This window comes from Notechis scutatus, chromosome 1 (genome assembly GCF_049901735.1).
Source record: "Notechis scutatus isolate UNSWTSFEM ecotype Mainland chromosome 1, rNotScu1.2, whole genome shotgun sequence".
Taxonomy (NCBI): Eukaryota; Metazoa; Chordata; class Lepidosauria; order Squamata; family Elapidae; genus Notechis; species Notechis scutatus.
The window spans coordinates 147,646,977-147,664,198 of record NC_142009.1 but is presented as its reverse complement, the minus strand read 5'-3'; the positions used below and the strand labels follow the sequence as shown (position 1 = coordinate 147,664,198).

At 38.5% G+C, this 17,222-nt stretch overlaps 1 protein-coding gene across 1 annotated transcript in view; it reads left to right on the top strand.

Annotated features, from left to right (window-relative positions):
* The window catches only part of HAO1 (hydroxyacid oxidase 1), a 40,999-nt gene that overhangs the window by 4,941 nt on the left and 18,836 nt on the right, over positions 1-17,222 (top strand). The window contains exons 2-5 of the mRNA XM_026668522.2: positions 1,329-1,480; positions 10,564-10,819; positions 12,492-12,667; positions 17,019-17,110. Of these exons, the coding sequence (XP_026524307.2) occupies positions 1,329-1,480; positions 10,564-10,819; positions 12,492-12,667; positions 17,019-17,110 (676 nt within the window). The remainder of the gene's footprint in view (positions 1-1,328; positions 1,481-10,563; positions 10,820-12,491; positions 12,668-17,018; positions 17,111-17,222) is intronic.

The following is a 17,222-nucleotide window of genomic DNA, read 5'->3' as shown; positions in this document are numbered from 1 at the left end:
GTGCAGACTGAAGCCAGCATGGGGAGGGAGGACAGACTATAATGCTTAGAAAACAAACTAAAAGAAACAAATATATGTATGTATGTATGTATGTATGTATGTATGCATGCATGCATGCATGCTATAGTGGTATTAGGATTAGACCAGCTGTCTGAATATTTATATTTTTCAATATGATTGTCTTTATCCTGGGAATTGCCAAAGATATCTTGAATCTGAGAGGGTTTTCTGCACAACCTAAGTCAGTTTGTGGAACTCATATGGCTGTCCAGATAACATCGCTCGGTCACATTCCATTTTGATATCCTTCGTGGTGATGAAAAAAGGGATATACAACTTTTTGACCGTAATTGATTCATGGGCTGTATCCCGGAGAGGCATGTTTCCTTCTCTTCCTTTTCTGCTTCTTTGTAATTTGTATATTATCGATAAAATTTATATTATAAATTGTATTAAGGGTTTTGATTACAACAGTAAAAACTAATGCAACCTAAACTTAAAAGAAAGAAAAGGAGACAAAAGAAAAGAAATATGTAAAAAAGTGATTTCAACTTTCATTACAACAAATATAAACAAATGTAGTAATGCTTCACTCCCTATAAAGTTACAAACAGATATCTCTTCATCCCATTGTGTCCTTTAAAGGGATCTGCTGTGGTTGTGAGAAAAATGCTTAATCCTTTAGTCTCCTAGTGCTCAAACCCATGGAGGGCCCTGTCCTGTGGTCTCCTTGCAGGGAGCAGCCATTCAGAGGGCATGCAGGCAATCTCCCCCACCTCTCCTTGTCTAGGGAGGTTCCAAAGAACCAGTTTACTCATCAGTTATTTGGTTTTTGCTGTGGTTTCCGCTTTTACAGAGAATTGTTCAGTTCATCATGCTTCTCCTGAAAGTCCCTGAAAAACCGTGCTTCAAAAGGAAGAAAAACTAGACTTGATTTCATTTCAATCCAATATTATGCAATTAGTTTCCAGTAATGTAACTTCTGACATGAAGACTACAATTGGATAACTACGCTTTCACAGGCAGTACATCCTGGCACTAGAACCTGGGTATTGAAATTCTAGCTCAAACTCTTTTAACATTTGGCAACTTATCATGTTGCTTTTTATTTACTTGCTCTTCATTCCCGGCCATCTGTAATTAACAAAAGCTGAGGTCGGTGCTTTGGTCATTTCCAGATTTCAGCATTTGATGAGTCATTTTAAAACCAAACTTGCTTTCAGTTAATATTGGAGACAGCAATTTATTGTGTTTGCATCACATATCTTGTTTTCTAAATAAATCCTTGCTGTGAATTACTTACTATCAGACTTTTCCCATCCATGCAGATTAAGACTATACCCTCGGATGTTGAAAAATGTGTCAACCCTGGACCTGTCAACTTGTGTCTTGGGAGAGAAAATCAGTATGCCGATATGCATTGCAGCCACTGCCATGCAGTGCATGGCTCATGCAGATGGGGAAATTGCAACTGCTAGAGGTATGTTCCGGGTATGGAAATTCCTTGTAAAGAAATTCAGCAGGGGAGACAGTCTGTTAAGGCAGTGGTCCCCAACCTTTTTTGTACCACGGACTGGTACAATCCACGGACCGGTACCGGCATCAGCACGCACAACCAAGGCAAGGTGAGCCGAGTGACTGGCCGGCCAGCCGTCCCCCGCTTCTCCCCGCCACCTTCAACTCCTCCTTTGTACCTTCTCGCGGTCGATGGGCTTTTCGGGCTCTTTCTTAATCTCCTCCTGAGTAACGTGAGACTCCACCGCCATCGGGACGGCTCTTCGTTCGAATCCGCCCCCCCCCTTCGACAAAACTAAGGCGTGAGGATTCCTTCAGCACCCAAATGCCGCTTTCCAACCGATGACCGACAAGCTCACCCGGAAGCACTTTCTCAAGCACCGTCGAAACAAGATGGCGGCACCCAAGCAAAATAGGCGGCCCGATACAAAATGATCCACGGACCAGTACTGGTCCGGGGCCCGGTGGTTGGGGACCACTGTGGAAGGGAAGAATGCAGAAATGTCTTCGTTCAAATTAAAGAAATCTTATTGTCTCCAGTCTGTTTTGCCTATTTAATTATATTTTGCTTAGGGAACAATACTATATCCTGTGTTTTAACTTCCAAGCAAAATATTACGCAACATGGCAAATAAAGTTATAGGGATGCAATATTTAGAGTCCACTAATCAGGAAATGCTTTTACAATCTAGCATGGCATTCTTTTTTACGTTTAGAACCAGTATTAATCTGCTAAACTAGAGCTGAGGCAAAATTAAAGCTCTGTTGACACACTGCAATAGGGATACTTTTCTGGAAATAAGACACTACATATAGTCCAAGAAGACTGAGTAAGGTCCTGAAAACACCAGCTGAAAATTGTTATCCACAATAGCATTCACTTTAGGATAAATGTGTGTTGTTTCAAGAAAATAAAAAGTGTTCCATATCTGATTCTCCAGGGACATTTTATCAATGTATACCATCATTACACTAGAGTGGGAACTTAACTACTTTATTCTATGGCTTTCCACCACACAGCCACTAAACCTGAGAAATTTGTTGTTCAATCTGTTTATACTCTCTAAAAGCTTCATTGCTTCAATAAACCATGGCAATGTATTTTCTTCGTTCTCCTAGTGAGAGTTTTATCTCCTGGTGAAGCATTCATGAAGTCTAATTTTTCCTAGGTCAAAACCTGTTAGGTGGTTTGCAAGATGTCATGTATCACAAAGCTTGACCATGTTTTCAGACATATTTGCATGTTTTGAACACACCTTTGTCCTACTGTTTCTTCACTTCCTCTACCAAATATTAATTGACCTATTGCATGGGCATATATATTTTTTAAAAAATAATTTACTTTGGCTACACAGGTTGGAGCTAAAGGTTCACTTTAAAATAAGAAATCTGTTTAACATTCGAAATTATGATGGCACTGAAAAAGTAGCTTTATGAACAGTTCTTGCACTTATGATTGTTGCAGTGTCCCTTTAGTTATCATCATCAAAATTTGGCCACTTCACAACTAGTGGGTGTTTATATCACAGTCATGTGATCATCATTTGCACACTTCATAGCTGGTTCTGACAAACAGAGCCAATGGAGAAGCCGGCAGTAAAATTGCAAATCATGTGATGTCTTGCTTAATGACTACATTGCTTAGCAATGGAATCACCAGTCACAATTGTGATTGTTGGGCAAGGACTATCTGTATGCCCGGAAGTGATCCGGTTGTTCCTGCATCGGCTGGATATGAGCTTGAAAGTGTGAATGGAGAATGCACTAGACAAAAAAAAAAAAACCACCACAATTTGGTTATTATGCAATTGTTAGCACTAATTGAGCAAAGCACTCCCTTGCATGGGCCACCATATGTAAAAGGAAAATGGTGAGTTCTTTTGTTTGTATTACAAGACATAGACTATGCTCCACTCTGAACTGAACAATAACTGTGTTATTGACTTTTTTAGAGGAAAAAAAAGGTATTCCTTTGGGGTTTTTTGGTTGAGTGATGCATTCTGTTTCATGCAAGGCAAGATGGAGATAATTTTGGGTGTGAAAAAGTTTAATTTCACAAACAGATTCAATCCATTTAAAACTAACTCCATTTTATGTAAAGAACATGGTACCTTGGTTTTGTTACCTATGATTTAGGGCTAAGAGATACTTCTATTGCAATTAATTTGGTTTTAAATTGATGGACTGCCATTTTAAAATCAAGCTCAGTGTAAAACATTAATCAAAGCACTTTCCAAGATGTCTCTCATAATAGTGTCCTTTCCCTTAGAATTTAGGAGTTGATAAATGGTGTCATGTATATCCCAGTGCATTTTGCCAAAGTTGTATATTAATGTGACACTGTTTTCAGCTAAATCAATGATGAATGATAATTTAGTTTATTGTATTTATTAGTTCATATCTGCTGTTATATGTGATTCAGCTAACAAGCCCTTCAGAGTTACTCAACCTTTTTCTTTGTTTGCAAAATTACTCCAATAATTAATTTTAAAAAGCTTAATTTTGAAAAGCTTTGTTTGTTGATCGACTGAAGTTCAGACAGACAATAGTTTGTGCTATCGGTTGGGTTTTGTCACATTATTATTGTGACAAAAACCCATGTTATTTTCGTAAAGCATTCTACTTTTCTCTTACTGAAAAAAATGGTATTATTTGAGCCAAGGGATCAAATTCATGTTAAATCTCTAAAAGAGGACATCTGCTATTAAATGAAATCTTAACCCTAATATATTTGTACAGCATAGTTGATATAAGGGACTGTAGCTGTTTATTGCTCCAGTTAATAGCTGTTTCTTCCAAGTAAAATGTTTGGCTGGATTACTAATAGAATATGCTACTGAAAACACCCCATTTGCTGCACTTAAAGGAATAATGACATATAATTGGGCAATCCATGTCAAGATTATGAGAGGAAGACAGAGGTGTAAGCTACAATATAATGAGGACCGAACATGGACCATGGGAAAAATAACAATATTCAAGGCTTGATGCCTAGAATCTCACATGTCACCAGTGATGACCAAGCCCACAAATTAAGGGCTTCAAGCAAGAGAGACCACAAACACAACAGAACTGGCTTCCCATATTTTGAAATAAATCAAATTGCAGTCCTAAATATAGCAGTTTTATTTCTCAACAAAATCTCTGTTTTATCTATAGAGCTGTCTGTAGTTGCAAACTGCATCATTCAAGCTGCCCAGCATATCCTCAGTATAAATTCTTAGAGCATTTGATTGATGGATTATGTACAATTGAGTCATGCTCAACTCTGGACAGATTTTTTCCATGATAACCAGTCCCTAATTTGGTCCTTAAGCTCTTTCAGTGGCAATCACATTGCCACTGTAGCTGAACCTCCCCACCTTAGTGTTGGCCACCCTCTTCTTCTCTTTCCTTCCACTTTCCCCAGCATTAGAACCAGAGGTGGTATTCAGCAGATTCTGACCAGTTCTGGAGAACCAGTAGCAGAAATTTTGAGTAGTTCGGAGAACCGACAAATCCCACCTCTGACTGGCCCTGCCCCCCATCTATTCTCCGCTTCCCAAGTCCCAGCTGATTGGCTGGGTCTTCTTTTGTTGCCCTGCACAGGAGAGCGGAGCTGGAAAACAGGTTAGTGGGGTGAGGAGGGAATAGATTTTGCAGTATCCTTCCTCTGCCATGCCCACCAAGCCACACTCACAGAACCGGTAGTAAAAAAATTTGAATCCCCCCACTGATTAGAACTTTCTCTAGAGAGCTAGGTCTTTGTGTAATGAGTCTGACATAGGATACTTTACAGATTATGGGAACAACTTATACGTAACTTAACTTGTTAGGCTGGTAGTGAGGATAACATTTGGTTGGTCTTAAAATATAAACCTTGGGGGATAAGTGGAAGGCAAAGTAAGTCTTTTACATATCTGGAAATCAAGTTACTAAATGCCACCAACAAAAGTATGGGGACAGATTTTTTTTCCTCCTCATCAGTTCATAGTCATTGGTTTCCAAACCAGTTTTTTTTGGTTCCTTCAAAACTGAACAAAAAAAAGAAATACAGGCTAGCATAGTCTTCTGTCTAATATATATGTATTAGACACACACACACACACACACACACACACACACATTCTCTCTCTCTCTCTCTCTCTCTCTCTCTCTCTCTCACACACACACACACACACACACACACACATGCTGTATCTGAATAGCTTAGCTTTGCATATTCTTGCTTTTCAGGCCCAAAGGCCATAATAAAGGTTTATTTGATTTGTCTATTCTTCCTGAAAGAATAAGAATAAAGGGGTTCTTTAAAAGGGCTAATAAAATAATTGAATTCAGCTTTCCAGTGAAGGACTACAGCAATTAAAATATTTTAAGCTAAAACTATTTATATTCAATGTACATTTTATTTGATCCATAAAATGGCCTATGAACTTCACGGTTGAACTACAAAAATTGGCTAGTTGTGAAGAATGGGTGTGGGTCTTAAAACTTTATGTGTCTTTAAAAAACACACAAAGTTGGCAAAGAAAGAAAGGGGCCTTAGGTACCGCAGTTAGACTCTGGGGTCTGGCAAAACTTCACACAGTATTGACTGATTTTTATATATGGGGAGAGGAAAATGTGGGGTCTGGGGAGGGGACGGGTTCACCACTGTAGATGGTGGATGAAGATGTCATCCTCTTGCCATTCCTCTCCTTGATTATGTTTTTTTAAAAAATATAGTTTTAAAGTTTAATTGTTTCTATATCTTTTTAATCTTTGTAAGCTGAGGAGATGGGAAGCATATATATTTAGATAGATTAGATGGATGGATGGATAGATAGATGATAGATAGATAGATAGAGATAGATAGATAGATAGATAGATAGATAGATAGATAGATAGATAATATAGTAATATTTGCACCTTTCATTTCTTCTATAGCATTCATCACAGGAATCTATTTCAAAATTTCCATCTCCTTTTATACTTTTCTGATAACATGAGAAAAATGTCAAATGTCTAATAAGCTAGCTCCCTCTAGTGAATCATTGAAGGTACAGTATCAGAGTTTAACACTTTGCTCCAAAATTGTTCCTGTGATAAAATACAAGGCTCTTTGGATTTTTTTTCTTTTAAAAAACCCCTCACACACAGTAGGAGCAAACGCACACAATTCAGCCAGTGGTAATGTTAAATTAAGAATACAAGAACTGGGATTTGATGCAATCTAGTTGTTTTGATTAGCTATTGGAGAATGGAAAACATTCCCTTTTGAATACAAAGATAGAGGTTTCAGCCTCTTTCGCACAATAAAAAGAATTAATGAGGGTCAGCTATTTTCCATACTCTTCAAGCTACATGTCTATTGTTCACCCTGAAGTACATTCTAGTTCACTTACCGAGCATGTTTCTGCAGCCATTTTTTTTTCTGAGGGACTTTACCCCAGAGAAGAGTAATCAACTTTAGAAGAACTGGGTGCCAAACAAGTCAAAACAAACTGGACCACTTTGAAGCAAGATGGTAACCACCTTTAGGTAAAGATTTTTAATTAGAAAAAGGTATGCTAATTTGCACAAGTGAAATTAAAGCTTCCCCTGCATTTTTACAAAGAACAGCTCATCTGCATACCCATAGGATACTGAAAAATGTCCTCCCCCACCCAAGTACTTCCCCTAAGTCAGGGATGTCAAACTCAATTTCATTGAGGGCCCCATCAGGGCTGTAGTTGACCTCGGGAGGGGGGGTATGGGGGGGGCAACTGGGTGGGCATGGCCAGCTTGACGCCACTCCCCAAACTGCTGGTATGTTTCCTCTTCGCACTGGGTAGACCGGACTGAAACCATGGTGGGCTGATTTTTGCTCTTCGCATTAGGAAGACTGGGCCGAAGCCACGCTGGCCTGATCTTTCTTCTTCGCACTGGGTAGACCAGGACGGCCCCATGGACCAGATCCAACCTCATTGCAGGCCAGATCAGGCCCGCGGGCGTTGAGTTTGAACACCCCTGCCCTAAGTGCTTCATGCTGGCTGGAGAGCTTTGAAAATTGAGATCCACATGTCTTAAAGTTGCCAATGTCGGGAAACCCTACCTTAGTAGTTTCTCTGTTCACGTGTCCTTCGTGGTATCTGCTTCTTGCTAATAGTTGCTATCCTTCTGAGACACAGAAGAAGAGGGGCTCTAAATAAAGGGCAGAGCTCCTTTTTCGCTGGCAGTGGGCTAGCAAAACAAACTAAAAACAAAACAAAAGGAGAAATGTTTCCTCTTTTGCATTCGAGCGTGCAAGAAGGGACAGGAAAGGAGAAAGGGAAAGAGGAAAGAAAAAGAAAAAGAAGGGAAGATGGAAAGAGAGCAAGGAAGGAGAAATAAGGAAAGAAGGGAAGGAAGAAGAAGGAATGAAGAAAAGGAAAAGAATGAAGGAAGGAAGGAAGGAAGGAAGGAAGAAGGAAGGAAAAGAAGGAAGGAAGGAGTTTATTATAAATTATGAGGGTGAGGGTGGGCCTGAGGGAAGTCCTGCCTTAGCAGTTGGCCACCACAGGTGTCTCTAACACGAGTGATGTCGAGCTGGCTGTGCTTATCCTGGTCATGCCCACCCCGGCCATGCCTCCCCACCAAACACAATCCTCATGCAGCCCTTAATGAAATTTGGGAGTTTGACACCCCTGCTCTACATCGTCTTTCTCTAACTTGATGCCCTCTGGATTTTTTTCCAGTTAGAAACCTCATAATTCTTAGTCAATGTGGGCAATTCTATTGTGTAACTTCTTCCTGGTCCACATTCTGGCCCAGCAAGTGATAGGAAACCACCTAAAACCATAGCGAACCATGATGAAAAGCAACAAAGCTTTAAAGAAAGGTAAAGCAGGTTAGAGGTTTGTGAATTGAATCCATTTCATGCAAAATAAAATATGCCATCTGCCCCTGGCCACGAAGCTGGAGACTGCTGTATCTCAAGTGGGAAAATGTCTCCCTGGCTTTGGGGAAGGAGAGGAATAGTTCTAACTGAGAGACCATCAACACTGCAGATCAATACTTGATTCTTATAGTAAATGCAAGAATGCTGATGGGTGATGAATAATATTCCGCGTACAGTCATATAACAACACGCATGTAGAAGCAACTCCTTTCACTGCATCAGCAACATGCATGAAGGCTTTCCTTCCATACTTTTTTAGAGTACACTACAAAGATTTCAGAGCTATAGTTTCTGCCTTGTGGAAATATTAAGGCTGAAGCTAGAAACCAGGAAACTGAGTTCTAGTCCCACCTCAGACATGAATGCTGGCTGGGTGACTTTGGGCCAGTCCCTCTCTCTTAACCCAATCCATCTTATGCAAATGTTGTGGGGGAAAGTGTGAGTATTAGTCCTGAGTTATTTATAAAAATAATAAAGACAAGATTAAAACAAAAATCTAAATCTAAGTTAGCCAAGAAACAGCTGATGACATTTAAGTCTATGTCCACTGGATGGAGCACTAACACTTCTAAAAGCAAATACTATACTCCTTATCTCCAAGGTTGTTAATATTGCAGACAATTTCTTGGGATAGATTGATAAATATTAATCAATTAGCTCTTAATAGGAAGTAGTATATACAAAAGGAGTATTTCAGAAGAATAATTGAGTGTTTATGATAAAAGAGCTAGAACTAAAAAAAATTAATTGTGCCTTTTCAAATTCAAATCTTGTTTTTTGACATAGATTGTTTATACACCTCTCTCTCTCTCTCTCTCTCTCCCTCCCTTCCTCCTTCCTTCCCTCCCTCCCCCTCCCTCTCTCTCTCTCACACACACACACTTACACACACACAGTTAGATGCATGAGATCAAGTGGACATTAAGGTTGAATTTGAATAGATATGTAATATGGAGAGGCTTCTACCTTCTCTCTTTTTTAAAGCTTAAAGGCACATTGGTATTGTTTTGGAATTACTTGCCATATAGATCCAATGATATGAATGGTTCAAATATACCAGACACACTATCCCAAAGCAGATTTGTCCATTAACTTGCTATTAGGAATGTACAAGTCCTAAACTTCTGGTTTCATCTTTTGCTTGTATGGTTAGTAGGACAGGAGTTTATGATTCATACGCTTTAATATTCAACAGACAGCTAAATCTTTAAAAAGTATTTCTAAAATTAGTGGGCATCCAGAAGAAATTATGGTCACAAAAAGTAGGGCCCTTCGAATTGCTGTGGCTTTCTCTTTTCCTGCTAAATGGCTAATAATCCCACCATTAAAAATATGTTTTTTCTGCTGTTAGGAAGCGTGGGGAGTCAGTACACTTTTCCACTGGCCAGTTAGTCGCTTGGATTGGCTGGATTGTGACTGACAATGAAGCTGACAAGACTCCTTTGAAAACCAGTGGCAAATGGCTTGCTGGCTTGGGCTGTGAAACCATGATCTGCAAGCAATCACTAGGGAGAAAGGCACACCAACTGCTTTGCTTTCTTCTTAGCATCTCTGCTTAGGATTGATGGGAACTGAGAAATGTTCTCAGCAACAGGCAAGAGATCCTATACATCTCCCAGAAGTATTGGGAGACCAGGGAAACGCCAGGCTAGCGTAATTGTAGTATAGCTTAACATCCAGACAAGCTGGCCTGGATGTTATACAATATACTCATTCTATCAAGAAAGTGAGGAATGAAGTTTATAAGTCCCTTGGTAGTTGATGCTGCACAAAAAGTTGGTTTGAAATGAAAGAGCATAAATATTTTTTAAAAGGCTTTTTCACAAAATGTCTATTATTACAATTAAAAAAAAGAAAACAGGCTTCCTTTATCCCTCCATGGAAACTGTCTGTTAGTAGGAGCAGCTAATCCAATCTATTTACAAGGAAATGATAAATGCTGTAATCAAGTCAGAGATAACAAACAGGCAACCACCCAACCGTGAAATCATCTGGCATTCATCGTGCCATAAAACAAACTGAATTCCATGCTGCCAATACAGATATTTTTTTTGTCTTTGTTTGAAAGGGATAAGGCAATTAAAATGTTGCATAATTTTTTTAAAATGGAAAAAAAGGAATTTTAATTTCTGTACTATGGTCCTCCTGTGACTAACATTCCTGCTCTTCAGCCTGTAGGTCAGCAGGAACAGGGATGATGTTGAGTTCTTGGTCCACAACATCTATAGAAGAAGTTGCTCGCGCAGCTTCAAAGACAATTCTCTGGCTGCAGCTCTATATTTATAAGGACCGTGAGGTCACAAGATCTTTAGTGCATCGGGCCGAAAAAGCTGGCTATAAAGGCATTTTTGTGACTGTGGACACCCCGTATCTTGGAAAACGCTTAGATGATGTACGCAACAAGTTTCGTCTGTCTCCACATCTCAGGTACTTAGGGACAGAAGTATCAACTTTCCATCTCTTTCTCTAAGGTTCAATTCCTCCATCCTACATGCTATTACTGTAACAATATGCTATTAAACACGGCTGCAATTGTTTCCCAAAGTGAAACTCTCTTTTTCTGTATAGCAAATATGGAAAAGAAAAATATTTATAGTAAATATTTATCGCAAATATAGTATAGCGAATATGGAAAAGAAAAATATTTCATGCAGGATGTTAATTTTACATCAAACCATGTCCATACATTTATAAAAACAGTTTTACTGAAACTCTAAAAGCCATCCTTAGTTAACAAAAAAATGTGCTGAAAAACACATTTTGATGTTGCAGTTGAAATGGAAAATCTCTTGTTCTTCCAAATACATGCATTTTAGTCATGGCACTTTGAAGGATTATTTTCCCCTAGACTAACAGAATGAAATTAATTATTGAGTTTATCTCTCTTCATATGGTTTTATATCATTCAATTTGCTGCCGGTGTTGGGAAAGTTGAATATTGATTGGATAAGTTGTTTCTACTCACTGTTTCTAGCAGTTAATGGGGGAAACAGGGGATGGTGTCCTTTCAGATACTGCTTGAATTACAATTCTGAGTTTCCTCAACATTGTCCATCTTGGCTGGGGGTGCTGGGCACAGTTGTTCCATATTGTCTAAAAGATCACTGTTCCCATCCTGCCATTAAGACTAGAGATTTATGAACCATTGGGAGGCAGCTGGGTTTTGAAGGGTCTAGCAAAGCTGCTTTGAGTACTTGTTCTAATATTCTGAACACACATGTACAAAACAGGATGCTAAGATGGCCAGCAGCTGCTTTGAAGCTCCAAGCAAGATGCTAGCTTTAATTAATTTTTCTCCTTCCCTTCCCTTCCTGTTGGATTTTGGGACACTGTGGGAAGATGGGAAGTGGACTGTTTCCTCTTTTTCTTTCTTTCTTACAGATGCTGTACATTAAAACAATACAATGACCATTCTTCTCAACATTTGTTGGTGATATTTTTGCTTAGCACAAGCTGAATGGATGTGTCATACATGCCACAATTCAAAGGATACACTCAGTGATAGACTTCACCTGGACCACAATATAATACAAACTGTGATGAATCAGACCTACTAAGAGTTTATTTTGTCCAGCATCTTGTGGTCAAGAGTAGTTAGCCAAACAGTTTCAGGAAGCCACTGGGAGGGTCTGAGTCATAAGTCCTTCTAGTGTGAATCAATTTTCCATTCCAAATGTCTGGTATGTAGCTATATAGTACCCTTTAGGACATAAACATGTCTATTTTGTTTCTATGTATGGATACTTGTTACTAATAACTTTATTGGCTTCCATGGAATTTTCAAATTATATTTAAAGCTATTTAGTTGTCACAGGTAAGACATCTTGAATACCTGTTTCTATAAGTGAACAGAATATACTATATGTATATTGTACCAAGAAAACAAAAATTCTTTTTTGGAAGAAAAGAAGGATGTACTGGTGACATAAGGTATATTATTGTGCACGATGATATTCAGTAAACGTTAACCCAAAAAGTTATCCAGCCATTATTTATACACACATGTACACACACATGCAAGCTTTTAAGGCAATGGTGAATGTTGATATTTTTCACTCAACTTTTCTTAACCACACCCCCCTTCTTTTTCCAATTTCAGAATGAAAAATTTTGAAACCAATGATCTGGCATTTTCATCTGAGAAGGGTTATGGTGAAAACAGTGGCCTGTCTGTTTATGTCGCAGAGGCAATAGATCCATCGATCAACTGGGATGATTTAAAATGGCTCAGAGGACTGACTTCACTGCCCATTGTCGCTAAAGGAATCCTCCGAGGTTGGTTTGCTTGTCTAAAATTCTATAATATTTGAGAGTCTGTAGAACTCCCTTTCCCAATCTGCTGCCTTCTAGTGAAAAGCAATTTCAATGCTTAGTTTTCCAGCTTTATTTTCCCTACCTTTTTCCTGCTAGCTATTGGTCCAGGGGTATTTTACATGTAATACTATCAAAGATGAACATTTTGTTTGGATTATTGGCCAATATCTCAGTAGAAGGCCATATGAACTGTACAAAACCTTTGTTGAAAAGGCTTGTCTTTACTTTGTATATTATATATAAATATACATCTCAGAAAAACAGATGGCATACGTAAATACAAACGATCTTTTTTTATAAGGAGCAACTTGTACTATCCATTCTACTTCATAAATAACTGATCCTAAAGCCATCAAACATACAGGGCAGCTGTTTGCGTAGTTGAAAAAAGGGTGCAAGGGTCTAGATGGAGTAGGAAACCAAATATTGGTCCAAATAACAGTAGGTTCTTTCTTGGTTTGAAGATACAAATGGAGTACAGCTTGAAATCTTTGAATGACTTTCAACATTGGATACAAGAGCAAACAAAAGCTTCCGTAGTATATTCAATAAGTTTCATTGTCATGAAGATGAATGTTTCATGTACGGTAAATATGCTAAAAACAGTGAGCTTCCTAAATGTTTGTGTTTGTGGATTGGAGATGAGTTCTCTTACATTCTTACACAAACATGAGTGCAGACATCCTTGTTGAAAATTATCCTTTGAAGATTAACTTGAGGGCCTGGTTTTCTAATGAATATTTTATAATTCATATTTTATAATTCCTGGACAATGCTGTCCTCTTCTCTTCTCTTCTCTTCTCTTCTCTTCTCTTCTCTTCTCTTCTCTTCTCTTCTCTTCTCTTCTCTTCTCTTCTCTATTCAGCTTTGTTTTCCAATCTTCCCTTCCCTCTTCTCTTTTTCTCTTCCTCCTTTGACTGTAAGAGAGAATGGGACATACAGATGGGACATACAGATTGTTTTTCAAATGGACTTTCTCTTGCAGGAAATTAATTTTAATCAGTAGGTAATCTGATTTAGTAATCATAATAGGTCCAATTTTTCTTTCTTGGGATATATGAGCATGGGTGTAAAAGTATCTCCAGTTCAAATAATAATAATGATATACTTGCAGGCAAAATGCAAAAGTGTTTTCTGATGCTGTTTTCCTGAGGTATAAATTGTACTGTTTTGGCACTATAATTTCACACACAGCAAATAATATTTGATATTTTATAATTTGTTTTCTAAAAGGTGCTTGTTTGCTTTAGGGTTGGGTGGGCTAGATTATACATGAAATAAAACATAAAAATGTTTGAATGTGAAGCGAAAAGCTGTAACACAATGTTATATGGAGCTCAGCTTAGGTCATATCCCTATTTACACTTTCTGGAATTAATTCAATCAATTTTTTTAAAAGGGCAATCTTTCAAGTTGCTACTCTATTCCCAATGTCATTTTGTGACTTGAGGCTCTACTTTTGAAGAATCATAATTTTTAGGCATTTGTTAAAACTGAATTTAACCTGCTTTGGTTTGGCTCCCTTTATACTGATAGATCTATCAAACTTCTTGGAGTTGCTGTTTGAAGGCAAGACTCCAGTGCTATGATTTTCCTACAGGGACCCTCCTTGCAGTAAAACTGGGGAGTTTTTCAACTGATATTAATTTCAAAAAAGTTTTTTTTAATTTGGATATAATCATTTTCCCCCCCTCAAAAGATAGCTGATTATGGATTGTTTATCAAATACTATAGTTTTAAATATGAAAGAGCCTTCACACTGTCAAGGTGCTAGGTGTTACTATTTAGGAAAGCTAGGAAAATCCATGATGGAAGAGAGCTTGCCTGTGTACCTCTCTAGAGTGTTTAAACCAATAGAACATCTTCCTAAGTCTGCATTCTATAAAGATATATGGCACTGTCCTATCTTCTCAATTTTACAGTCCTTCCAATGTGTCAAAGGAAAAGATTTAATGGGTTCCACTTTGGACCCTAAGTAGTACGCATTCTTTAAATAAATAGTAGTACAAGATGAGAAGAAAGTAGGGACCACACCAAAGGTACTAAGTTGCTAATAAGAGAAGTAAAGGTGTTAACTGCTTAGAGTGCAAGCCAGGCCCAAAGGATTAAAAATTAGTGCTAGGAATTTCAGATAAAATAACAGTTTAACTATTACATCTTAGGCTTTTTGTTTAAACTAGAGCAGGAGTGTCAAACTCAATTTTATTGAGGGCCGCATTAGAGTTGTGTTTGATCTGGAGGGGGTTGGCCATGGCCAGGCTGGGCGTGGCCAGCATGACATCACTCATGTCGGGGGCACCTGTAGTGGCCCAAGCGCTCTGCCAGCGAAAATAGGCTCCTGAACTCCATTTTTGGCTGTGATGGCCTCCTGCAACCCTCTGCCAGTGAAAATGGAGCTTGGGAGGGCCATGTACAGCCCTCGTAAGCTCCATTTTCACTGGCAGAGGTACCACGGGCTGGTCCTTCACTATTTCCAGGGCAGCCCCGCAGATCTAAGCACCCCACAGGCCAGATCCAGCCCCCAGGCCTTGATTTTGAAATAGAGGTTCTATCTAGGGAATTTAATGTATGATTTCAGTAAGGTAAACCTATCAGTCACATAGACTGTATGTCTCAATAAGTTTCTCTTACTGTAAGGGCTCTTTTGATACTGAGAACGTCAATATGTCAATTTGTACATCAGTGTAAGTGTATGCTGATCTCTGGTACAATAAACTCCTTGGGAAAGAATATATTTCACAAAGCCTGCTTAAATGGACAAGATCAAGAAAGCAACATGCTAGTAAGATGTTTGGAATAAATTCAGAATCTTGGAAAGTGTAAGAATTTCCCACTCTGATTTAATTAAGTCAAGATCTCTTTAAATGATTTGAAAAGTTTCTTCCCAGGCTTCTTTCCACCTGGGCTAAATTTGAGATAAGCTGCCGGAAGATCAGGAAATGACTTAGAAAGTTATCATCAGCCATCAAGACACAAAAGATGACAACTTTTCCAATCTTTTCCTGGCCTTCCTGCAATTTTTCACATTACTAGGAATATGTCATGTCACAATCCCCCCTTATTTGTTTGCCAATTCAAATCCACAAATAAATTACATTTTGTATACTGGCTAATAGGATTAGAGAATAAAATGGTATCCTTACGCTTATTTGACATAAATTTGCTTGTGATGTTGTTTTGGAGTTGTTTTATCATGTTTTCTACCATTTTCTGCATGTATGTGTATATGAACATTTCCTAAAATAAAGTTGTACTGATATAAATTTCTTACAACTCTTTAGGATCTGGTTTATATAGATATAATAAAATAAATATAAAAATAATATATTTAATTCTTTATAGGCACATGTCCTTTTGTGCTGGCTCGCCTATAATATATAGAATGATGAAGTCTACTTTGTTTTCTTTGGGATAACGAAGTCATTTAAGCAACATGAAGTAATTGATGTAATCATTAGTATAAATAATTATTGAAATAATTAAATGTGGTCTGCAACAAGTCTCTCAACTAGAGGGATGGTTTTGAGTTGATTAGGAGGATGAATATTTATCAAAAGAAATGTGCACAACATGGAAGCTAAGTTTTGTTTTGAAGTGGAAACACACTGCCACATTCCAGAAATTCTGCCAAACTGTTTAGATTGGTTGGATTCAACAGAAACAAAGCCGAAACAAAAACTGGAAGGATCTCAGAGTGATTTTCCCAGGGTGGGGGAAACAAAACTGGTGCACATCGGTCCCTCTTCTCTTTCTTCTGAATGGCTTTGTACTGGACCACCCATCTACCCCATCTACTCAGCCCTTTCCCTTTCCTCCCCTCCCCTCCACCACTGTTGATGTCTCAGTGTGACATGTCTCCCTCAATGGCCAACCACACATTTTTTTTGGCATCTTAATTTCCCTCCCTTGTCCCTTCCCACTACTGCACCTTCTACTGCTTGCATGTTTAAGTTTATAACTAAAACTAAAACTAAAACAAGAAGCCTGTTCAGTCCCATATATGGACCCAACCACCCAAAACAGGCCTGGCACAGATCAACCCATGGTTTGTGTGCAACAGGCATTGCCTATCCCTACTTATCGGTCCAGCAAAAGAGGTGCTGTGGATTATCCTTTCAAAGGAATGAACAATGCCTCATACTTAGGAATAAGGCTACTTTTTAGCTTTAGCATTGGTTCTGGGGATCATTTAAATGGCTGAATTACATTTTTCAGGCTGCCTTCTGTTTTTAAAAAGCTGGCATTAATGGATGTCGCAGTTTCCAGAATGATAGCTACAACTTTTAAAAAATTCAGCATTTTGTTTCCCCAGCTGATGATGCTAGAGAAGCAGTAAAGCTTGGCGTCAATGGGATTCTGGTATCCAATCATGGCGCACGTCAACTGGATGGTGTTCCAGCTACTGTGAGTATTAAAGGGGGAAAAAAAAGACTTGGTCTTCAGGATTGGCAAATCATTTGAATAAAGCTAGAGCCATCAAGCAGCTGGTATTTCTCTAAAATCAGAAAACATTTTG